The sequence below is a fragment of the Vidua chalybeata genome, chromosome 15 (genome assembly GCF_026979565.1).
Source record: "Vidua chalybeata isolate OUT-0048 chromosome 15, bVidCha1 merged haplotype, whole genome shotgun sequence".
NCBI lineage: Eukaryota > Metazoa > Chordata > Aves > Passeriformes > Viduidae > Vidua > Vidua chalybeata.
In genome coordinates this window covers 4,205,840-4,231,596 of record NC_071544.1, presented here as the reverse complement: position 1 = coordinate 4,231,596, position 25,757 = coordinate 4,205,840, and the positions used below count along the sequence as shown (strand labels likewise).

The 25,757-nt window shown below is 40.3% G+C and overlaps 1 protein-coding gene across 2 annotated transcripts in view; it reads right to left on the bottom strand.

Annotated features, from left to right (window-relative positions):
• The window catches only part of SLIT3 (slit guidance ligand 3), a 472,224-nt gene that overhangs the window by 141,756 nt on the left and 304,711 nt on the right, over nucleotides 1-25,757 (bottom strand). For both annotated transcript variants that reach the window (XM_053956603.1, XM_053956604.1), the window contains exons 10-11: nucleotides 13,521-13,592; nucleotides 8,239-8,310 (exon numbers count right to left, since the gene is read on the bottom strand). In XM_053956603.1, coding sequence (XP_053812578.1) covers nucleotides 8,239-8,310; nucleotides 13,521-13,592 — 144 coding nt within the window. The remainder of the gene's footprint in view (nucleotides 1-8,238; nucleotides 8,311-13,520; nucleotides 13,593-25,757) is intronic.

Here is a 25,757-nt window from a genome sequence, read left to right as displayed (position 1 = left end):
TCAATCACAGCTGAACTATTAGCTCATGTCATTTCTGCAGGTCAGTATCATTTGTAAAAGCCAGAGAGTGGCTGAGGAGCTTATGTGAGTCCTGGTCAAAGGGAAGATGATGAGGCTCCCTCTGACAACATTTTGCCTTACCTAAACATTTCAAACTGGAAAAACAGAATTTATGTAATTTCTATGCTCTACATAGGACATGGCAAATGGCTATAAACCAGCTCATGCCAAAACTCTGCTGCTTATGTGTCACTAAATTTTTTGATTCCCTCACTTTTTAATGTGGAACAATAGGCTGGCAATGAATCAAAAGACCATGTGAGGCTTGGATGTTGGCTGAAATCCTGGCTTGCCCTGCCTGACAATGTTTGAAATATTAGGGAGAGTTGAACATGCTGAAAAACAAACTCTTAGCATGGCAGACCATTTCCAATACCCCCTGGCCTTCCCAGAGCATCACCACTTCAGTTTACTCTTCATCAGTCACTGGGAGTCCATCACCCCTGTGGGAGCCTTCCAGAGCAGCTCATTTCTGAGCCTAAACACAGTAACACCATTTAAATACCAAAACCTGAACTGAAACCAAATTTTTCATTACTTTTGCCATTTAGCAGGAGCTGAAGTGCTACTCAAGGAACTCAGGGTCATCCAGCATTCTATTTTCTCTAAACAAGCATAACAATTTATCTATCTAGTACAGAGTCAGGAGGTGTTTGTAATGTGCTGCTCCCATTAGTGTTTCTTGTGAGTAATGAATGCTTCCAAATTATTCTGATTGTTTCTTAACTTTAGCTTCAAAAGACACAAACAATTTCCTAATTCAATAAAATGTAATGCAATGCATGAAGATTTTTATAATCTGTCCAAAGCTGGACAGAAATGGTGGCTGAAATTGGAAAGGTTTAACAGGATCATTTAGACAGAACATTCAAGTCCCTGGATTTCACTGGGCTCTAAACCAACATGTGAAAGGCTGACTCACAGATTTTTTTCTGCACAAAGATGTGTACACCTGTATTAGGAAGCAGAAGCAAAACCTCTGCAAATAGAATGTTTATAAAAGGTTAAAACATCAATGCCCACAGAACCCAGTATGCTTCCTCTTCACCTTCCAGTCCTTCTGAAAAACCTTTCTTTAGCTTTCTTTAGCTTTAGTGTGTCATCTGTATGCCAAGTTTAGACTGCAAACTCTGGGATGTCAGAGAAATATCTTCCTTAGTTTTGTGAAGGAGCAGGATCATCAGTGCTCATCAATAATGCATAGTGCAACTGCAAAGAGGAATCGAGAAGCTAAGTTTTACAAAATGTCCATGAAAAGTAAAAACATCCCCACTCCAGCCTAAGGGTTATTCTGGCCGTAGAGGTCAAACACTTAGGGAAAGCAAAACCTTAAAGAAATATCAACACTCATGTCCTATGGCACTACTGAATGCAAATATCAAAATAAGACCCTCAGAGCAATTTTTTTTTTCATTTATTTTTAATTTGAGAGTCAGAAGGTCTTAGTGCAGTGTGCTACTGAACTTCAAAACTTGTATGTGTTTATGCATCTTCTTTATTATTTTGAGCAAAATAGATCAAAGTAGCTTATAAAATAAAGCAAAGCTCCAATTTTTAGAAGCCATGAAAATGAAAATAAGCATTTTCCAAACTAATTTGGCTTATGTGCATGTGGCACATTAGCATTCAAACAGATTAGCAGCTAAAGAAAAGTCAGGATGAGAGCTCAGGCACTTGTTTCTAATTCATATTCATGTTCAGCACTGCACGGAGCCAAATGAGCTCATGCCACGTCTGCCTGCCATGCCCGGGCTGCAGACAAACGGGGAGCACAGGGAGCAGCTCTGCACTGCACTGCAGCTCCTGCACCGAGCTCTGCACAGCTCTGCAGCCCTCACTGCCCTTTGCTGCAGGAAAAAGCACAGAAAACCTGCTTTGCTCAGAGTTCTCCATCTCTGTGCCAGCCAGGAGAGCACACTGCCACCGAGGAGCATCACTTGGGTGCCTCCTGCTCTGGTCCAGCTGCTGCTGCCCTGGGCAGAGCTGGGGCCAGCCAGGCTGGCAGCCCCTGCAGCCACAGGGACCCTCCTCTCCTCCTGCCATCCTGCCCACCTCCCTGCTCTGCACCCCAGTGCTCCCACAGCAGCAGCTCTGGGGGAAAAAGAACCAAATGAAAAAACCTGACAGAAATAACCAAACACAAACAAACAAAAAAAACCCCACCCAAACAGTCCAAAAAACCCACAAAACAAAATGAAACAAAAAAAAAAACCCCAAACCACCAATAATAAAAAAACCCCAAAACCAACCAACCAAACACCCTAAAAAAACCCCCACAAAACAAAACTAAACAAAAAACCAACCAACCATGGAAAAAAACCCAAAAAGTCAACAAACCAATAACAACAACAAAACCAACAAACAAACAAACAAACACCCCCCAAAAAACCCACAAACCAAAACTAAATAAAAAACCAACCAACCAACCATGGAAAAAACCCAAAAAGTAAAAAAACCCCAAGAAAACCCAAAAAAACCCAAAACCAAAACTAATAAAAAACTATAAAACCAAACAAAATAAAAAACAAACACTAACTCTAAAAAGCCATATAGCAGGAAACATGACCAATTCAATTCAAGAGCTTCATTTAAATCTCCAGTGCTTTTACCAGCAGAGGTAAGTTTTAGGAGATTTGCCCTTTGGCATTACAAGTTCTAAAAATGGTGTTCACTTGCTTTCCCCACACGTGTTGCAGGACATGCAGATGTCCTGGCTAATGTGCAAGCTTGGCACAGGAACACAACCCTTCTTCTATCCCAAAGCACCTGAAATTTTAGACACAGAGCATTTTTTAAATTAAAAACACACTAACAAAGTTAACATATAATAAAAATAAAATTAGTTCAGTAATTGCTGCCAATAGACAGTGAATCAGTGAATTAGAACATTTATTAGAACACCAAAAAAATTACTAAGATTTTTTTTTTTTTGTGTGTGGGCTCCTGATTCTTCACTGGCTTCTCATCTTTAGGAGAGTAAGTCAGCCACAGGTCTGACAAATACCACAGCACATAAAGCACAAACCCCTGGCAGCACTGCAAGCTTTGGAAATCCCTGGGAGCAGCACCCTAAAGAGTCATTATAGATCTGCAACAAGAAGTTATACAAACATAAAACAGTCACAAATGAGGCATTGTGTTTCTTTAGGCTGATTCTGGCATCATATTTTCATAGTCCCCTAATGATGTATCTATCCCAAGACATATTAGATATTAAATTTCCAATTAAATAATTAATTGTTACTACTAAACTTCAAGTTTTGCTGTTTAACACATGGTATTCTAAAATAAAGATTAAACAGTGGAAACAGTCACTGCCTAGGTTGATCTGCAGTTCTGGGACACACCACACACAAAGAAAGCACAGGAAACACACGTAGCCACAAGTATGTTGGGTGAGAACATAATCAATGATGGACCAAACCTTCAGCAGAAGGGTCTTAAAACATGAAATTTACACTGATTCTTCACAGTCTCTATCCATTCTGACCTCTTGCACCATTTTAAAAAGAGGGAATTTGCACTGACTTTACCAATACATGGCCTTTCAGATGCACTGAAGTTTAATACATCACCTTTGAAGGGTGTGAAACAATAATTGCTGGGTTCTTTATTTTATGTCTCTGCTCCTCAGCTTCCTTACTTGCAAATGTAGTTGCAATTCAGCTGCTTCATTAAGTCAGATCACAGAATACAGAGATTTTTCCCTTGAAGGTGACACAGAGTTTTTTGAGGTATGAAAGCCTAGCACAGAATCCCTTACTTTAGACCATATGGTTTCCAGCTAAGTGTTCCTTTATTTTGGCTGGGCTGAAACATTCTTACTGAAGTGTCAAATTGTGACTTTATGCAATGTCTTTTTCAGTCCTCAGAATGCTTTTAACTTTCCTTCAGACTGTGAAAACAATTCTTGCTAGGGAGAATTATATTTCCCAAGCTACGTACAATGGCACAGGCATAACACGAATTCAGGTTTTCAGAAGAGGATGAATTGATAGGGATAAAAGCAGCAATAAATTTCTAATATCTAAAAGAAACTTAGATTTGTAATTTTTCCCCCTGCACTATTTCATATTTCTTCAGAACAAGCTAAGCTATATAAATCACAGTAGAACTAACCAAAGCTATTTGTTACCTTAAAATAAGTTTGTCAGCTATTGCAATAGACAGTGTTTTATTGCAGATTTCAAATCACCATGAATGACACCCCATACATCATCACCCAGGAGATGATGGTCTAAATGGGATTGCTATGTCAAAACCTAAGCTGTCTCTTGTCTTTGTGCCCAGGCTGATCTAAGCTTTTAAAGTGTTCACTAGCTTAATTCAGTATATGAACAAAACCAAAGGAATTCTCCCTCTGCAATGGTCTAAAACTTACTCATGCAGTTTAACACCCTAAAGGCTTAGACCATTTTGTCATATCTCATAAAATGACCCCAGACAGTCTGGATACAGCCTTCCAAACCTACATTTGTGTGACGTTTACTGACCCCAGCAATTCCATTTATCTTTGATACTATTAACAATAACCAAATGCTGATACAATTCTCTCACTGATACCAGACCGATTATGAGTTGATTAAGTGGAAAACTAATTTACTTTAGAAAGTGTGTGCAGCAATCTTGAAGCATGAAGCTATTCCTATTGTCCCCCATGCTCTGGGCTGTTGTTAACCACTCCAGCTCCTGCAGAGGCCCTGCTAACCACGGAACACAAACACCACGTACTGCAAACAGAGTGTTTCTGAAACTTTTCCCTCAAATTCAGGTGATACATTCCTTTGCAGCCAACCAATTTTGCCACACTTCTTAATGCAGGGGTACAATTTACTCTCGTATGAAGGAACTATTGCATGGCAAGATCAATTCTTCCAGCACAACAAGAAGAAAAGGAAAAGCCAGGAAACTCCAGGAAAAAGAAGGGAGAAGTTCTTAAAGCATAATAATTCCAGTTCCTTATTCTGTAACAACCAGGCAAAAAAGAAGTTATGTGCATCCCCAAATGTTTCTAAGTAGAAATTTCTTGATCCAAGGAGTAATATGAATAGGGAACAAAATCACATTGAAAAACAGGCATAGAAAAAGTAACTTATTTCTTCCTGTGGGGAATGGAGAAGTCTTGAGTACCCTATAGGAACAAACTAGCCTTTTTTTTTTTTTTTTTTTCTAAATGCAGAGAAAACCCAGTGTAGAAATGGATGCTTTCAAGTATAGTCATTTTGTGTCCTGTCTGACTCCCATAGGTGAATTTCTCATTAGAGAAAATATATAGATTTACAATCAAAAACTTATGACCTGCTAGCACATGGAGCACTTAGCACTTTTAAAAGATTTAAGTTTTAGACATTTTAGAGGAAACTGCTTCTGTTATAAACATTCCCATTCCTACCATCTCAACACAAGTACAACAGGCAGAGTACGCTAAGAAGCATTTCTGCCTGGAAACACCAAGCCAAGCTGACTTCAGAAGAAAGCAGAGTAGAACCCACTAAATAGAGGCCTGCATTAGGCAGGCAGACTAACAACGCTGGCTGCCTTCCAGAGGAGCACTCTGGCTCCCCAGACCCATAGGGAGCTCTGTGATTGCATGCAAGCAGGGAGCAGAGGGAGGAGCACAAAATGGGAATAAAACCAGACCAAAAAAGCACAAGGATAATAGGTTGTACAGCAGCACTTCATTTGCTTATTCTCATTTGTGCATTAATACTTTCCCCTCCTTTCTTCTGGTTGGAACTCAGCTAGCTGAAAAGTCCAGCTGCTCCATGCAGAGATTAAACCTGGATGGTGTCTCATTAAAATGTATGCACCAATCACACCTGAGTGAGGTGCAGGAACAGTTAGAGCTGTTCCTTGCATGCAGAGCAGTGCTCCTTCAGGGCAGGCAGCTGAGTGAAAAGTTACTGGGGACTTGGGCACCCAAAAGACTCAGCTGCTAAGAGGAAAACACTGGTAAGCCACTGTCTCACTTCATTCTTGCCTCCTTGTCCTTTCCCCTTTGGCAGTGTCATTGGGAGGGCTGGCAATTCCAAGGAGTCCTCACCCAGGGAAGCTTTCTTCAGAGAAACCCAGATTCTGCTGACCAGCATATCATCTTACCCCATAGAGATATATAGGGCTCAGAAGCTGAAAGAACTACAGGGAGGAACCTGCCAGGTCTGAGTGACAGGTCATGAAAGATGAGGGAACTAACCATGGCTTGTCAACTATAGGGAAAACATTTTTAAGAACTACCTGCAATGAAAAGCAGGGGAAAAACCTTTCAAAAGAAAGTAAAAACACAGCTGACAACTGACCCGAGAGGAGGAGGCTGATAATTTCAAGACTAGAGTTGATACTGTCCTAGAAACAAGGCTGCCAAGGAGAGGAGAAACTGTGTTTTACAGCTTTGTGTGTCTGTGGTGGAGGGAAACTGAGGCAAACACGGAACAAAGGGAAGACTTGGAGGCAGTTCCCTTTCTACAGCCTTTGCTGTGCTGCATCTCATCTCCCTGCCATAATCTACTGGCATTAACTTAAACACTGTTTTACCCACTTGGATATGAACATATTCAAACATCATTTACTTAAAGTATTGCCCTGGATGACTGGGCAGAGAATACACAGTTGTGTCACTTGCTTCTGTCTGCAAGTCAAAACACCATAAACTCCTGCCCAGTTTATATTCTCATTTCCTCTCTGTCCATTCTGTTGTGTTTTGTCCCACACTCCTGAGGCCACCTGGGGATATCTGAATTAACTGTGCTAAAGCTGAATAAATTCTGCCTTGGGAAGTCAAGCCCAGTGGAAATGTCTTGCCCATCCAGCTCACTCCTAGCCAGGAGCTTTGCCAGGACCAGGAAGCTGCAGCACTGCAGCATCAGCAGTGGTTTCATACTAAGCCAAAACTGTAGCCTTCAGTAAATGTCACTCTCTTGCTGAATTGTTTCCAGACAGCAGTGAGGGATTTGACCATTTCCACAGCATGTTGAATAACACCGCCTGAACTATTTAACAAACACCAGCAACACTTAATATATATTTCTGGCATTCTCCCAGCTGGATTCAGGGCACAGAAAAGGGCCAATCCTTCTGCATGCTGGCTCAAAGGTTTACTGCAACATGTAAGTCTAGTACTTAATAACTTTCTGATATTCTTCTAGCCAAAAAATTGTTCAGTTTCTCAGAATTATCCAGTATTCAGAAAATAAATGTATGTCAGCTTCTAGAAATAAGCTACAGTTTTTAAGAACCAAGCTGGGTTATATGAATATTAATGAGATAATTGTTTCCATACTGTTTTTAAAATGAACACAGGTAAATATAATTCTAGTTGTGCTTCCCTCTTCTCTCAACGTGGGGCTTTCTACCACTGGTTTATCCTCAATATGCAGCTTCTGGCCTTCTATTGCTCTTTTTACCCATCAAAAGCTCAACTGTTTTAATAGTGCTGTGGGTACCTAGGCTAAAATACAGCTGCATGTGAATTCAACTTGGTGCTAAATCAGTTTTCTGTGTTCTATAAAGAGAAACAAGTGGTTGTCAAGAGATCCTACCTTCCTTTTATCTCCTGTATGAAATCATATCTTAGTCCCCTTCCAGCTTAATAAAGCAGTAATTACAGCTAAGGTGTATAAACATTTTCGTATGATTAGGTCCTTCCCTAACTAGTTTGAAGAAAAAAAAGACAAACTAAAACCCACCACCACAAAAAAAAACCCTAAAAATTTAAACAAAAACCAATAAAAAAAACCCCACACCACAAAAAATCAAATAAACCAGAAAACTCCAAAGAGAGTGTAATTTCTTTACTGTAGAAAAAAAATCCAGTATCAAAATATTTCCCCAACTCTGCCCTGATTAACAGCACCAGTCATGTCTAAGGTGAGGTTCTGGTGTGCCATGAGGAGTGTGGGAGCATGGAGCAGCCTGCAGGTGCATGGGTACAGAAGATTGAATAATGCTCTGATTTGAAGAAGTGCAGAAGTCAGCAGCCTTATGAGAGACTTGTAGACAATCCTCCTTTCTAAACTTCATTTTTCATTTACAAAATTTTTCATTTACAAAAGATCAGATGCCTCACACAAGCTGGCAGTTGCACACAGAAACATATGTTCCCCCAGACAGCAAATTATCATTTTTATTCCTCTTACATGCAAGCTCTCCCCAAATGCCCATTCAGTTCTATTTTCTACTTACAATGAAATGAGAGATTTCAAGCCTTTGAATGCATCAGGTGCAATGTCAGTTATTTGATTCTTGCTGATGTCTCTGCGAAAAGAAAGAAGGATTAAAAAAAATGTTAGTAAATAGGAATCTAATGAAAATATTTTAGCTGTAGCTTATTGGAAGAACACACTTATATAAAAACAGAAGTAAATGATCATATTATCTCAGAGAAACAATGAACTATGTAATGGCAGAGATAGTTAAATTCCAGGAAGGATGAGAAAACATCAGCCAGTATGACAGGCCACAGCCTCAACAGAGAGCACCCTTCTTAACAAGGGCTTTGATTTTAGGGATGTTAAAAAACGGTTTTTACGAAGAACAACAGTGACATTGATAAAACCACCCCAAAGCCATTAATACAGGAGATGGCACTGAAACCCTCCTCAAGCACGAGGAGCAGCCCGTGACACAGCATAAAGGTGGTCTGAACATGTCGGTGCAGGCATGGAAGGCCAACTTTGTAACAGCAGCAGGGATCGTGCAGAGTGCCCAGCCCCTGATCCCAAAGCAGGGAGCTCAGCCCTGTTCCACTGAGGTCTGGCCTTTAATGGCCTAGAAAAAGCAAGCAGCACAAAATCCACTCAGCACTGATCTGGTTCAGACACTGGAGGAAGCCTTCAAGCATCTGAGTGGGAATTGTGGAGCTCTGAAACCAGCAGCACTGGGGGACCCTCAGTCCACTGCAGACCCTGCCAGGGAGCCCAGCCAGATTCCACCCTTTTGGCTGTGCTGTGAGTGGCACTCAGTATTGCCTGCTGGATTTTTAAAGTAAAGTGTGCTCCTGGTTTGGAAAATACTCTTCAATTTGAATCATAAGCAGCCAAGAACACGACGATAAATACAGACTGTGCCACAGTAACTTTATACAAGGAGCCCAATTTACTACACTGGGCACCCAGGTGCTCAGAGCTGGGTGCCTCATTGTGACTGTCACTGTCATCCAGACTTTCTGTCCATCAGCTCAACCAGGTGCTGAGCTGGGACACAGCCTTCAGCCACCTCACTGCACTCCCTGATAGCTGATATCAGCTTGTGTCAGTAGTATCAAATCTCTTCACTGATAGCTGCAGCAATGCAATATTTCATGTGCATCTTCACTGATATTTCCACTGAGGCACGTGCTATAGATCCAAGTAGACTCTAAATAAAACATCCCTTGAATGAGAACTTACTAATCAGAAAGTAAAGAGTTTATTCATTCTCTACATCTTTCGAGCTACAAATTATGTTGGTTAAAATTTTAATGAGGTCCTCAAACTCTTTTCAAATCTAGCCATGTAAAGTGGGATTTTTTGTTTGGTTTTTTGGTAACTTTTCTAAGGTTTGATTCTTTTTTAAAGCTCACAAAGAATTGCTCTGAAATCTACTGATGTTTTCTGCTACAACATCCTGTCTAGCAGGACAGGACTCGTGTAAAATTTCGGTTTTGCAGCTCAATTTACAGCAGCCAAACTTGTCACCTTGAAAATAGGAAAATTCTTTTTATTTTTATACAGGTTTTTGTGACACTTGCTTAGACTGACTGTTGCTTTTTATCTAGTAAGCAGAAGTACAAAGTGGATCAGTCCTATCTATTTATTGAGGAATGTTAAATATTCAGGAATGTTAAATATTGAGGAATTTAAATCTGCCAAAATCAGGGAAAAGGCAAGTTTGCTGAACAATAGCAAGCATCTGAGAAGGGGGATCTAGTTTTTGAGAGAAGTATTTCAGTGTTTTAGTGAACTGCTCCATCTCAGCATTTCCACCCTTCCTCTCCCCCCGTGTCTGGACGCTAACGAGTGCAGAACTGATGGTGCCTGAACGTGCAGAAATGCCACGCTGGGCCACTCTCTCACTTCATGCAGATGCACTACAATCAGCATTAGAAGATAATTAGACACATTATGTCCTTTCCATTAGAGCCCAAGTTCCACTGCTGTTGGATAAGGAGGTTCCATCTTCTAATTTGACTGAGAGAAAGGGATTCAATTTTGTCCTGGTATTTTTGTTCCCTTTGTTTGGCCTGCTTTGCTGAGATTGTACTATTCTGTCTTTCATTTACATCAAGACAGGGAGAGGCTTTTCTAAGCTGCACAACTAGGACAATTTAGATGACATAAGGCTCATTTTCTTACTTTAGGGTATCTCAGAATCACTCAGGGGAAGTGTGCCTCTTCAACTGGAAATGTAATAAAATTATCAGGATTGCACTCAGGCAGGGATGATATCAGTCACCTCACACTCCCTCCCTGCACCTCTGACAGCATGATAGAAATCTCTGAAAAGGTTGTTGCACACACCTTGGAGGGTGGCTGTGCTCAGTCACCAGTTGGGGACATAAATTGGTTTTGACTTTGCACCAGGGGAGCAAGGATACCCTGCAAGTTGCTGAGTAACACATGACTGTATGGCTTAAATGTCTTCACTGTAAAAGGTTTTGAAACAAAACAGATTTATTTTTAGATGCAGCCAAATGCAAAATAGCATTGGTTGAATACTCTCTTTGTTGACTAACATTATTAAAAACAGATTATTGATTATCTCCAACATATAAAATGGACTGTTCCCATTTGACAAGAGTACTCAGCAAAATCTGTGTCATACACAGTTTAGTTTGTAGAAGCTGCTTAAAAATGTCACAACTCCACAGAGCTACTGGGAAGCCTGTGAAATCTCAATGTGTTTTCTGCTAAAATGTGGTAAAATTAGTCTGACAACATGAAATGCCACTACAAGCATCAGAGCTAGAGAGGTGCAACCACAACCTTCAAAGTTATTCCATGTACTTGGCTCTTACTCTCACTCTACAAACTTGTTAGTTAAAAGCCTCAGAAGAGCAGAGACAGAAAATGTGGGCAATTCTGACTAAGTCCAAGACAAAATAGGTTTCAGCTCCTTTACTGAACCTAATCACCAAAACAACTCTCCCATCCTGGAAGTTGTTGAAGAGATAATTCTAAACAGCAAGATGCAGCTATATGCAAGTATAACACTTGAATTAATATACTTTTTTTGCTATCATCTTGAACTAATAATATTAAGGCATATCAAGATTATGTTGGACAAGTGGATCTAATTTAATAATTAATCTCAGTTATCCAATTAGCTAAGGAAAGGAAACTTCATTATCTTGCAGGAAATACTCAGTAAAGAATTAAAATACAGAAAGTCCAGAGTTGCAAATGAGGACTATTATCACTAACATTCTTGCATATTTTTTCACCAGAAGGAGAAAAATACAATACAATTTACAGGGTTATGCTAATGCTACTTTCTGAATGATATAAAATATTATTATAGTAGTTAATAGTAACAATAACAACAATTATATTAATGTTCTGCATTTGTACCCCCAGTAGGGCATCCATTAATTAAATTGATAATCTTCCTGCTATGGCACTGTTCTTTGAAATCAAAGTGACAGAAATGAAGAAAGGCTAACAAAAGTTCAGTGATACTGAATTTATCCTTCCTCTAAAGGAAAAGAATGGATGATTCTTTGGTTTGAGGATACAATCTTTTCACCAAAGTATATTTTTGCGTTAACAGGACTGGGAATCTTGAAAAGATGGTGTCGATAATCGCTTTAAACACTGAAACAAATGTCCTCAATAAAACTAGGTGTAATAGAACTGTTGCTCAATCCAGGGCCTCGCTGTCCAGCAGGAACTAAACTTTAACAAGGAGATGGGTGGATAAACAAATGGCAAAACATCAGGTTTGTTATGGGACATTCTGCAGCCGAGATACCTGTCCCAGGTTCTCCCACAAGATCCTGTCACGCTAACTGAGCTTTGGCACAGATCATCTGGCACAACAACTTATTATTTCATTATGAGTTCAGATCTCAATGAGTATGCCAATTATACCCCAAAAAGCTGTTAGCACCACTTGCTAATGGAATTCTGCTGTGAAATTCTAACATTAATAATTTCACATAGCAAGTGCTACGTTGGATAGGGCAGCTATCTACATTAAAGAATATTTTTTGGTCAATTCCCATAAAACTACACTTTGCCCATCAATGAAAAATGAAAAGACAGTAAAACATCACAAAAATCTAAAATTAGTCATACCTTAGAAAGAACTATGTAGTGATTTTAATAATAAGGAAGTTACAATTTAGGACACTGAAAAGGGATCCATCATTATTCACTGAAATTACCATCTTACTATCCAATACAGTACTTCTTTAAAAATACATACAGCTATATTGAAAGTGAGACAGAAGAATAGGGACCATCTAAGATTGATGATTTGACCTGTTAAATATTCAGATCCATATTTACAGCTCTTCAGCTCTAGGAACTTGCTAAGCTGGGACTGGAAAACAGCAATTTTGCCCTTAAATCAATGGAATGGTGCAAACTCACTTCAGTTTCCCAAAGCTATCTGATAATCCAGTGTCTACTCTGAAATGAGCTGACAGTGTCTTAATTCCAGCATTGTTCACCTCAGAGAAGAACTGCAAAGGCACTTTTTCAGCAGCATTAGCACTCATCTACAAAGCCTGAATGACTTCTGGAAGTTACTGCTCCAGTGGCAACAGCAATATCTCCATAGTGGTGAAGCAGGGGTAAGCTGCTTTACCATGATTTGTGTCATCATGGAACTGTCATATCATGGCTCACATATCAGTCAAAATTGAATGAAAAACCTGACTGGGGGAATGCCTCGTGTTATCTGCATGACAGCACTGCTACACATCGGGATTATTATGCTTTTTAATCCAAAGAGAAAACACAAGAGGTAATAAAAGAAGAATTGTCTGGGTATCCACTGGTGATTAAGCGACAGAGAAAACAAGCTGCAGCAGGTTTCTTTGTTTTCTTGTAAACAGTCAAACCATTTCAACATCAGCACATCAAAGGCACTACAAAGAACTCCTCACTGCTCTGCAAGAACGCGACTCCTGCCATAACTGGGGTCAGCCACCTGACGTGCTGCCAACAGATGAGAAACGGATGAGAAGAGAAACAGAACTTCAAATCTATTCTGAGGAAGCAGATTTGAAGTCTGAACAGACTAGCAACTAATTAAATCACATCGTTTATAATAGGAAGTGAAATTAAGCTTTATTAAGGATTTCATGCACTGTTAGGCATCCTGAACCAAATTCCATTGTTGCTTACACTCTGAAGAGATGATTTGTGCAATCCCCAGTGATTTCAACATAGAATTGCCAATATGTTTCTAAAATGAAGATACTGCACTCGAAGCTAGAAGATTCATGATTGCTCTTGCATGTTGGTCTTATTAAAACTTACATTCTCTTCAGCTTCTTGTACTGGGTGAAAGCTCCAGGGGGAATGATTTTGATGAGGTTTTGTTCCAAACGTCTGAAAACAAACAAAGCAATATACATGTTAACTACACAGCTATAGGACAGGAATCACGTTAAATATGACATCACATTTTATATAAATATAAAGCAATTTTATAGGGTCTGATGCAAAACATGGTTTTACTTTGAAGTCCACTAGATAGAGAAAATACTGAGAAAACAACTCAGAAAAATAAAATAATCTCTCTGATTGCTAAGCTAGAAGAAATGTCACAAGCTAAGGAAATTGCACTTTTAAGGCTCATGAAATAAATTAAAAATAGTAGGCATATTTTAAAGTTAAGGTAGAAAATACAGACGCTTTCCTAAACTAGTTGTTGTAAATAGAATGTAGCTGTTTAAATGGACAGCTAGGCTGGGCTGTGACAGCTCAGTAAACAGATTAAACACAATCAGACCAATTCAGGAGGAACAACCTGGGAACATGCTAGAAACCAAAGTGAATTCACTGCAAGGTGAATTCAGATTTTTAAGAGGTTGGGGAGCATTTTATGTTATAAGGTTAGAAAAAGAGAACTGCATCTTCCTATTCCAACTACCAAATACTTAAATTTTTCTAAAATATGGTCCAGACTACATAAAAAGTCTGCTGTTTTTATTTCTAAGATTTGGCTGGAAAGAAGTATTCTTTATGAAGTACCATAAATGCATGTATCACTAACATAAAATGTAATCAGCTTTAAGATACTACCTACAGCAACCACTGAGATTAATTTCTGTTCCTTCCCCATAGTAAAGTATTTGTCAGCAAGTTCCCTGAATTCCTGCTAGAAGGAATGACTTCTCCTCAGATGAACTTTAAATATTCATCCCCATTAGAAATGTACAAGTGGATCCTCAAACAACAAAGTCCACTGACCATGGTAGCTAAATTTCTACTGGGTTGGGACTGAGACCAAAATGTGGTTTCACCTTGCTCTTATTTATTATTGAAATGTTGTGTATTTTTTTCCCTGAAGTGTCCTAAAAAGCAACAGTTTAAACAGTAAAAAATCTGTGGTTGAAAGCGGCTTAGAATTGAAATACAAAAACATATTGGAATGATGAACTGAGGCATTCCAGTCACTTCAAGGTACTGCAGCAATGCAGATGGGAGAAAAAAAACTCTAGAACCAGAATGACAATAAAGTGAAATGGGAGAAGAGAGAAGTAAATCAAGGTTTGCAAAGTACTAGGGAATAGTAGAGAGAAAATGTGTAAGCTCCCTATCCCTCTGGTGATCTGTGCTTTCATAAGCAAAAGAAAAAAATCCCCTTGAAAATAAGATAATTTGCCAGCTCATTTATACTCTAAGAAGCTATTTAAGTACAAATATTTTGATATTTGCACAGTCAGCTTGTACAGCCAATGTGCTCGCCCTCTTTTATATCTGTAGCCATCTATTTTTTAAAGGTTGTGATCAGATTTAATTCTATTCCTTGTTTTGTGATTTGAATTAGTGTCTGAGATTTCCCTTCCAGTTGGTCTAAATATAACAACTTCATTTCTGGCAAGTCCACAGTGAAATGCAAATTGCTGTGAGCTCCAGCACGCCACTATTGTTGGGTGTTTGTCACCAGAATTAGCAGCACACACTCTTCCCATAAAGGCTTTTTGTCAGCTTGCCAGTCGGGTGTTTAACTCCTCCCAAGTGTTTCTGTGCAGGCACTTCTAGGAACAAAAGAGGGTCATGCCTGCCCGATTTCCTGGCCCTGGGGATGGAAACTGGGGGCTCAGCCATCCTGCACACCAGGGCAGCATGCAGTCCTTACAGGGAAACCCAAATACAGGGACGGGGGAAATGTGGAGCTCTTTACAAGCAAAATTCCCAGGCAATTTTAGTGACTCAAGGCTGAAAACACAGTTTTCTCCCCCCCCCGAGGGTGAAAAAATATCCAAAATTGGAATAGACACAAGTCCCAGGTAATAAAAAATAAAATTAAAAAAAAGGAAAAGAAATTTCTAGAAAAAGCAGAGAGGAAGAAAGAAACAGGAGTTATTTGAGAGTTGCATTCTGAAGCTACCTAGTGAACTCTTCACCCTTTCCTACAAAATCTGGAGCAGATGGCCTGTACAGAAATAGATGGACACAGCTCCTGTCATCTGCTGCTGTATTTCCATCACAGCACCTGACATTTTTTTATTCCACGAAGCCCTCTGCCAATGAAGGACTAAAGAATGCTCCTAGCAGGTTCTGCTCAGTGCACTCCACCTTGCAGATGGTACCAGAGGAGCACCACGGGCCCTCACCAGGGTGTGTTGGCAGGTGGGCTCCAACTTGGGCACAAACCAGAGCACTAAGTCCAGGGCAGCATTAAATAAGCTTGTGCTTTAACAGAATGAAATACTAACCTGACTTCTGTTTGCTTTTTACATAAATGCATGTTATAGAATGGCAGACCTAGCCTGAGAAACACAATGCAGTTTCACAAGTAAAATAACAGGAAACACCTTGTTTGTATTAATACTTTACTCTTTCACCTCATTTAGCTCATACACGACATGTTGAGTACAACAGACAATTAAAAATCTCAAGAAATTCTAGGTTCTTCCAGGAGAGGTGCTGGCAATTTCAGGGTGATGAAGGCCTAATTAGAAACCATACAATGGGAAACTGCTAGAGATGCCATCTTTGAAATAAAGTGAAAAGCAGTATTCCTACCTAATATTGTCCTTTTTTTTTTCTCCAAAAAGTGAGAGAGTGTAAATTTTACAGGCACATTTTATTTCGGAGAATATTACCTAGGTTACCTAGAACATGGACCTTTGGAAAACTGTGTTTTTTATGGTCTATCTCTATACTGTGGAGTGCTGTCATACACTATAAAACCATCTATGCTAGTGCAAAGCAACATCTGGGAGGTAATTTTTTTGGGGGTATTACCAGAATATACCATAAAATAATTTTACAATACATTTGAGAAATCTGTACAAGACACACAGTCCTAAAAGGCTAAATTTTGATAATTTAAACTACTACCTCCCAGTCCCATTAAAGATTTCTTACAACTCAATAATATTTTTCTTGATTCTCCTGTGGTATTTCATACCCAGATCTATTTAAGAGACTCGCCAAGTGGAATTCACAAAACTGATAAAGTGAATTGGTCCTGTTCAAACTCCCAGTGGTTTTTGCTCCTCCTCTGTTGCCCTTGTGGCTGTGCCATGTTTCCTGCTGCCAGCTGAGTGCTGAGATGAACTGAAGCACATCTCCCCCATCCCCACACACATCAATGCTCTGTCTGCCTCTCCCAGCTTTATTTTAGAGGCTTTGACAACAACGTCAAAGGACAGGAACAATTTCCTTTTTCTTCTCTAATATATCATCAGAGACTGGAAAGTATGAGGGCCCACTGGATTCAGATCCATTTTTTCTTTTAATAACATGATGCTAGACAGGATAAAGTCCTCCTTCTTCTTACTTTTTTAAAAAATGACTTTGCAGCAATGAGAGCAAAAAGTAAACATATCAGAGAAAAAGACAGAACAAAACAAACCCGGGGAAACCATGCAGTTAAAGATGAAAAACTGTCCCAGGGTAAAGAACAAGCACTCAAATTCCCATGCTAATCCATTTCAAAGTTCACTGAGGTGCAAACCTTTTCATCACCTCCTCCTGTGGCGCCTGTATTGCTCACGCCCAGGATGGCAAAACACAAAGGGATAAAAAACTCTGCCTAACAGGGACTTAGCAGAGCCAGCTCACACTCAGGAGTGATGAAGCCATTAGTCTTGAAGAGTGATTCCCCCTGCAGAGTTGGGGAGACAGACATATTAATTTGGGCCTTAACTATTTCTCTTTCATTGAGGGAAAGAAAGAATTTGTTATTTGGGTCTCTAATGGAGCAGTTTGCTAGCAATTTTCCCATTTCAAACACTGTCTCAGCTGCTAATGTGCAATGTTTTGTCAAGCTTACCTACCCATAACATAGACAAATCACTACCTTGGAGAAAAAGAGAGGGAGTGAAGCATCAGTACTGATAATTCTCAGCTGTCAGATGAATGGAGCCTACAAATGAGGCCCCCATGCTCTATTAACAGTGCCAGGAGCTCCTGCCTGAACTGTGCCACCATGCCCTGAGCTGGGCATGGGCAGGCACCGAGGCCCTGCTGGGACACAGAGTGAGAGGATGAGCCACATTGTTCCCTGGTTCTGCTGGGCTGACGTGGCTCAGGCTGCCAGGACCACACAGCCCCGAGCCAAAGCCACCTCCGAGAGAGGAAAACAAACCTGTGGCACCTGGCAGGACACACACAGCCTGTGTGAAGAGTGCTGGGAAGGGCAAAAACCTTGTTTTCCTCCTGGCCTGTAAGCAGGGATTTGCAGGGAACTGTGTGAGGAAAAAAGGAGCATTCACATCCACCGTGGTGACAGAAGCCAGGGATGGGGAGAACCATTTGTATAAGGACGGAGGAAATTTTTAGGGAACACAACAATCAATCCAGGGACTGAAACAACTGCATTATAAAAATCTACTTGGACCATTATTCTACATTTATCTCATAATTTAGGCCCTCATATCTTACCATGCATTTTGGTCTCTGATGAAGAAAAGTTCCACAGGTGTCGTTTCAGTATTCAAGGTGAATAAATTATACTAAATAAATCATCATCATACATGGTCTTCTTACTACAGATGTGAGCTGGATCTGATCCCTGCCCTGGCACTTTTCTTGCCTCTTCATCTGAAACACAAGCTTTATTCCTAGCATGCACAGCAGGTTTGGGTAGCTGCACTGAAGTATTTATCCAGGATGGGAGGTGCCCTGGTTGGGAGAGAAGGGAGGAATCCTGCCCTGAAGTCACAGTCAGGATTGCAGCTCATCCAGCAGCAAAACGTGGAACAGCCACAGTGCCAAAACCTGCAGTCCTGCTGCTTCAGAAAGTGCTCATGGCCTGATATCCCAGGGAACAGCTTTTTGTGTCTCTCACCTCTCAGTCCCCATGTAGAAAACAAAGTGCTTTGAGATGGCAGGACATGGAGAATTTTAGATGTCTGTGTTTACTGCTTGTTCTAACAGTTAAAGCCTCCACCCTGTACCCCAGCCAGACTCTACCACCACTATAAAACCCCTAAACAAAGAGGGTCCTCCCAGACTTTTATACTGCTGCCTTTCATCACAGCACCTGAATGACTTCCAAATAAACTTAATAATAGGCATTATAAATGCCTCTTCTGGAGCCTGCCTTAGGAAATGGAGAGCTGAGAGCCAGTAAAGCATCCACCTGTATTAATACAAGGTCACAACTGGAGTTTCCCTTCATATTCCCTTTGCTGTTGATTTTCAGGGTCTAGCTGTCAAACTCCTGTTGTAGTTCTAGACAGAACTGCTTCCTAACAACTCACCCAAGGGCAGATCTTCAAGAGACAAAATCCTACCAACAGAGAAGTGACTTGTCAACATAAATCTACCTAGGAAGTTACACAGATAATTCTGCTCACCAAAAGACATCTTTCAGAATGAAAACAGATGTTTTGATATGTTCCCTGATATCATGGTGTTATTCTAAAAGCAGTGCTAGTGACATTGGATCTTCTGACACACTGCAGTGAATTTAGTTTCAGCTGTGTAGCTGAGCAGCTGCTCCGGTATCAGCTGGTAACCACTGAATTTGTGATGGCAGCCACATTAGAAATCCATCCCCTCTGTTGTAGCATGTTAATTTTGCATTAAATATAGCACAGACAATCAGGAAACACCACAGAAATCTGCAGACTGGTATTGCACAAAACATCTTTTGACAAAACACCAATGTCTCTCTAACCACATTAACACCAGAATGAAGCATTGTTCTGCCAAACCTCAAAGCTTCTCCATCTACCACTGTGACACTCCACATTTGTGGTGGGAAATTTTGCCTCTTCTCATCACCTTTCATTGGAATGTCCCTGCCAGTCTAATTCATATATTTTCCTTTCTTTATCCCTGGATGAGGGTGCTGAGCTCCCTCCCATGACTGCAGGAATGCTGCTGGGTTGTGCCCAGATGTAAAAGTCCAGGGGAGGTCCCCTGAGCCATCACCTGTGAGGGTGTTCAAGGTTAATCAGAAGCTGTTTTGGGGGCAGAATACAAAACAATGCCTCCCTGCTCTTAGACTAGACAGGTAACTTCCCTTCTCAGCTAAATTTATTGGGTCATGTGGACTTGAGATCAGGGTTAGCAGGAAGAATTTTACCTCTTTGCAGCCTTTGGCTGTGAACACAAATGCAGGAAACACCGTCCTTAGGTTGGGGAGATTTGGGAATTTCCAGGTCCCTGCTGGTAATTCCATACCTTCCTCAAGCAGCACATGAGTTCAGAGTGTTGGTGTTTCTGAGATGCTGTGGTGTAGTGAGCAGCAGAGACACGGATCCCACACCCTGGCACCCAGGGACTATAGTAAAAAAATGGAACCCCAACGGGAAGAAATGATCATGTCTGCTCCAGATCAGAAGGCTGAAGGATAGCTTTATTAAAACTATACTATATTACATTAATATACTATTTTAAAAGATATTATACTATTCTACATACTTACTTCTTACTTACCTAACTACCTCAAACTCGTGACTCTCTGCTGAGAGCCCGAGCCACAGCTGGATCCATTGGTCAGTGACCCCAGACAACCTTCACCAGAATCCAGCCCAGCAATCACTGCAGGTGAACAATCTCCACACCACATTCCATATGGGGAAAACAAAGGAGCAGAGAGAAAGATTGTTTTCTCTCCTTCTCTCTGTGCTTCTCCTGAGAGACAGAATTGTGTCTCTCTGTCCAGAGAATGTGAATGCCACAAGTGACTCCAGCTCAGGGATTTTGTTTCAGAAGGCTCCAAAGAGACCATCCCACATGGTGCACAGAGTTCTGGAATTCACTTCCAGCACAGCACCTGCTCTGAGCCCCACTCAGACCTCTGCTGAGCACTTTTCACTGTTATTTTTTTTTCTTTTTTTTTTTTTTTTTTTTTAGGAGGGTTGTTTTGAGGTTGGTTTTTTTTGTTCTGAAGGGAAACAGAGAGTTTCTCTAGTACCTATGTGAAAGCAATCATTCACCAATGGTTGAACCTGGTAAATATAAACCTGTAGGGTTAGTTTTTAACAAGCCAGACCCAGAATAATTGCTTCACTGAGAAGCTCTGTGAGGTCCCAGAAAGACTAACCCCTAAACACATCACATTGCTGTTTGAGTATTGCTTGAGGAGGTCGGTCCTGACCACCCTCTATTGACTTCCAATTATTTCAAGAAACTCCCAGCCTAGATCTCTTCCCATGTTTTCTCACAATGCTGTAACTAGCTCAGGGATCTGAGGATTTCAAGCTGATTTGCATTTTATTTGTCAAGTTGTAACACAAAACTATTCTTTTAGTGAAGATGGAAGTGAGCTGACAGAAAAAAACCAAAAAGTTATTTTTAATCTCTAATCTAACTTATTGTTAGGAGCTGTGTACATTCTGTACATCTGTTTTTACTGCACATTTACAATACTGACAAGGAAAAGGCAGAACATCAGAAATTAGCAGGAACATTAAGTAGCTTTTTGGTAGTTGAAATTCTGCCACCTGTAATATTTTCTCAACAGATTCTGTTATTTGACAATAGACATTCCTCAAATCCTTTCTTATTTTCATAGTCTTTTTAAGCAAAATAAACAGAACATGTGTTAGCCAAAAGACAATTAGTATTTCATTTGGTAAAGAATTTGATTAGTGTATTTTATGTCAAAATTGTGATTTTATGCTGTTTTATTTTCTGTAATTGCCTTTCCTCTTCATAATCAGCTTTAAGAATCTATATACTCATTATATATTGCAATCTCTTTATTTTGCTTGGCAACACAGGAGCTTTGCAGTGAAATTTGTATTAGATAAAAGATATATGCCTTTTTGGTTCTACCATTCATTTTTATTAATAATTATTAATTTGTGTTCATACTGGACTGAAGTGATATCTCTGGGAAAAAGAGACTACACACACATACACAAACCCCAAAAAACCTAAACCAAACTAAAAACCAAAACAGTCTCAAACCTACAAACCTTTGAAGTTTGCTCCTACACAGCTTGCCTGAATAAATTAACCTGTATATGACTTTTTTTTTTTTTTCTAAAAGAAATCTCTCAATTATAAAAAGCAGTGAAGAAGGTAAAAATTGATATGGCTGAAATGAAAACTACCATGTGTATGAAATCTAGAAATTTGTCAAAACAAACCCACCTTCTTGTGCCTGCAGATGACATTAGTTACACAAATTCAGAAATAAAAGTAAAGATGTAAGAAAGAAATCTGCCTTGATCTTGCAGCAGAAACTCCCTGCTGTTGCTGCTTGTTTCTAAAACTCTGAAATGCAGCTTTCTGTTTTCCTTAATTTGTTTCAGCACAGAAAACCTTTATTACAATTTTCCATACATTTATATTTTCTTCACTGACCATCAACCTAAAATATTTATTATTTATTATTTTTGTATTTTGAAGCCAACAAAAATTTTCTCCATATTTTTGGCCCAACAAAATAAACTTCTGTGGAATGCAAGACACAGTTTGCCTGGTGAGATCCAGAAAATAGTACTCAGGTTAGACATGAGAAGCTGTCCAGAGCCAATTTCCAGCAGTGAATGAAAATCATATTATATGGTTCAACTAGAGGAGCCAACCTGATTCCCCAGCCAGAGAACTTGCCACCAGAGGCAATTATGGAGCATTTACTGCAATGTTAAAAAGTATTGTGCTGGCTTCAGCTGCAGTATTTACTGGAAGCCTGGGAAAATTATTATAATTTTCTTTCAGGAGGAAGAACAATATTAAATGAAAAACTGTCATTCCTTTATCCATGAAGCTTACAGTTTCTACACATTTATATTCTTGATAAGAGAAAAAACTCTTGCCTTCAAAGCCAATTATTAATAAACGTGAAAATGCTGTTGTGTAATTAATTTATAATTTATATAACAAAAAAGTATTCTTATTATAATGCACAGTTAACAGTGCTCAATCTTTCTATAATAGCTTTTCTGACTTATTTTAGTTGGAGGAAAATTAATTTTGAATATACCAGTAACTTAAACACCTAGAAATTGTTCATCACCCTCTTCAAATCACAAAAGCTTCCTAAAGATTCCCAGCTGAAGCCCTAGCTGGCCTGAAATGCACATTCCTGCAGGTACTGAAGAACAGAGAAGGCAATTTCTTCCTGAGACAATTCCTGAAACAACAAACACAGCAAACTTGTCTGCCTACAGGGCTGCAACACTGCCCAGCACAGTGGTACCCTCATGACATTAAATTTGTCAGGAAACCATTCATTAAAGGTAGAACAAGTAGAACATTACATTACAAAGTGATCATCTTGCAGAAAATTAGGTTTGTGTTCATTTTGCCAGAACCAGGAGAAAACCAATGTTACGTTTTTCCTGTGCTTGAATTCTAGAATTTTTCCTAAAAGTAGAAATTCTGCACCAAAATCATGTACTACTTATACCTACAAAAACATCAGCCACCAATTCAGCTACCAAAAGTGAAAATGCTAAACTAAACCCATGTAGAAGAAGTGACTAAAACTAACTTTAGGACAAACCTAGATGCTCATTTCTGATCCAGGTACTTCCTACCCAGCTTTACTCTTGGCTCATTCAATTCTATTTCTCTTAAGCTCAGTAACCTGTACCTGTGGTACAGGTTAAGTGACAGTGGTGAAGCAAAGTTGATGTGAACAGATCTCAGATCTCTTTCAAGATTTAAGGATATACTTTACATTCTGGAGTTTGATTTATATGTCTGCAGATGATTGAGACCTGGCTTTTTTTAGTGCTGCTCAGCACAAAGTGTTCAAAGCACAGCGCCTGTTGACTTTTGCTGCAGCTGTGAGTCCTCAACACTTCTGAATGTCTCAGCTGAGTCAGCCAGAACCTGAGATTACATCACCAGTGACCACCCCAGGAAGGTTTGTGCAACTCACTTGCCCAGAATCAATTAAGTAAAGTAAAACCACTGGCAAGAAGAGACACAACCCAATTCTCTGAACAGCATTCATGAGATTCATGAGATCTTCCCCACTTTACAATTTTCCTGTTTCTGCAACAAGTGAACAGACCCTATCTATATACACAGGCTCCCTCCCTACACATCCCTGATGCATCCCTAGACAGCAAGAAATTAATCCAAGTTTTCAACAGCAGCATGAGACTGTGCTGTTGTTAAAGTGGTATCACCACAAATATACTCAAAAGCTTCAAATGATGACTGCAGCTACAAACATTAACTCTGGCATTTTCTAGCATTTTCTAATTTATTTATTTTTACTTAAAAATACCAACCAACCAACCAAACATTTAATTCAGTGGCCTTGAACCCAAAAGCTGAAATTACTGTTTCTATCACAAGGAAACTCAAGTGTAACAGAAGTATGAATCCCAGACCCCTGTAGTGCTCTCTAACTGGAATAGCAGCAGTGCAAATAGGAGCTCCCTGTGTAATTTAATAGTTAATCTGTGCCTGGATAGTCCCTAATGCACAGGGACAGACACACAAATTGTTGTTGCGTTTCCCAAGTACATGGTGAGGAGGCAGGACGGCTCCCCAAGACAAATGTGCTTTCTGATGGGAAGGGACTCATTGACTCCCCCTTTCCCTGTGTCCCTCTGTCCTGCCCCCACAGCCTGCCCAGCTCCAGTGTCCCAGCCCTCCTGCCACATCCCCACAGTCCACCCTACACAGCTGGTGTCCATTGGCACCAATCTCAGGCCTTATCACCAAATATTCCTCCCTTTCTGCCAGCACTTTGCTCACCCTGTCTCGATTTCCTTTGTTCCCAATTCTTCTCCTCATGTGTTTGGTTGTTTCCTCATTTGAGCTCACCCTTCTTTTCCCATCACTTTCTGTACTGGGCTCAGCTTGTTTACATTCTCTCAAGCATCCCAACCACAATCCAGCCTCTAGCTTTAGCAAATAATTAATTCCTTCTTTTAAGCAATCTGAAGATGCTTCAGAGAAGCAGCACCCAGTGCCAGTGGTTGCTGCTCCAGCGTCTGCCTCCAGGCACAAGCACCCTCTGGCAGCAGGAGAGGGGCTGTGTCCTGCCTTTGGGGGGCTGTGCCCTGCCTGCACCCAGGAAAGTCTTGCACCAACTGTTATCAAACACAAAGGCACAAGTGGTAGCCCCTGCACCACTGTTTTAAGGTGTACAAAATTCTCAGACAAGACCTGCCCAGAATTCACATCCTAAAATATAGCCTTGCTTGCAGTCTTAAATAAAAAATGAGTGCATCAGTCTGGGGCAGATAAACAGCATGAAAACTTCCTTCTGAAGAAGGGGCAGAGGAAGAGTGTTGTGAGGTGGGAAAAGATCAACAGGGGGTTACTGCTACTGTCCATGACTGGGGGGCATCAAACAAATGTGGCAGGCAGCACGTGGAAGTAAATACTGTTTGAAACACCACAGCCAGGGCTGGCAGTGCCCTTATCCCCAGTGCCACATCTGCACGTGCAGGAAAACTGTCCTTTGGCTGATTTATGCCAGGGAATCACTAATGACTGAGAAAGGATCTATCCAGCCCATGTCCTGAGCCCAGAGCAGCCCAAACCATGTGGTTATAGTCTCTGCTATCCCCTGACTCTGCTGGCTCTGTGGGCTGAGCTGTCATTATGTTTGACAGGCACTGGCTGCAAGTTTCTGATCAAGTCTGAGCAGGAAAACAGATTCTTTGGAGGCTTTGTCTCCAAAGGGAGGTCATCCCTCCCTCTCCAGCATCAAGCCCATTCTGCACTCACACCATGTTCCCTATTTACCTTGCAAGCATTTTCTCTCACCCTTTCTAAATAACTGCAACCTCTCCTTTTACAGTAGATGCTGTCCCAATATAGGGAATTACTGTTTTGTTCATGTACCAGCAAACCACCATACCATATGCATTTCAGTATTTCTTTTCATTAAATGCCTCCAGGTGCTTAATGATTTTGTTTTCACCCAAGACAGTCAGGCAAAACTTTTCTGTGCTTATTCTCATGTGCTTCTCTATGACACAAACTGTTCATTTCTCCTCTGAAAAGCAAAACAGAACCACTTTGTAAGCAGAGAATCTTTTGTAACACTCAGCACACAGTCTGTATTCCTCAGCTTCAATTTCTTGTAACTCATTTTTCCTCAGTCAATTTGGCTGCTGCTGTCAGCTCCCAACTGAACAAGAAGCTTTATAAAAAACCAAA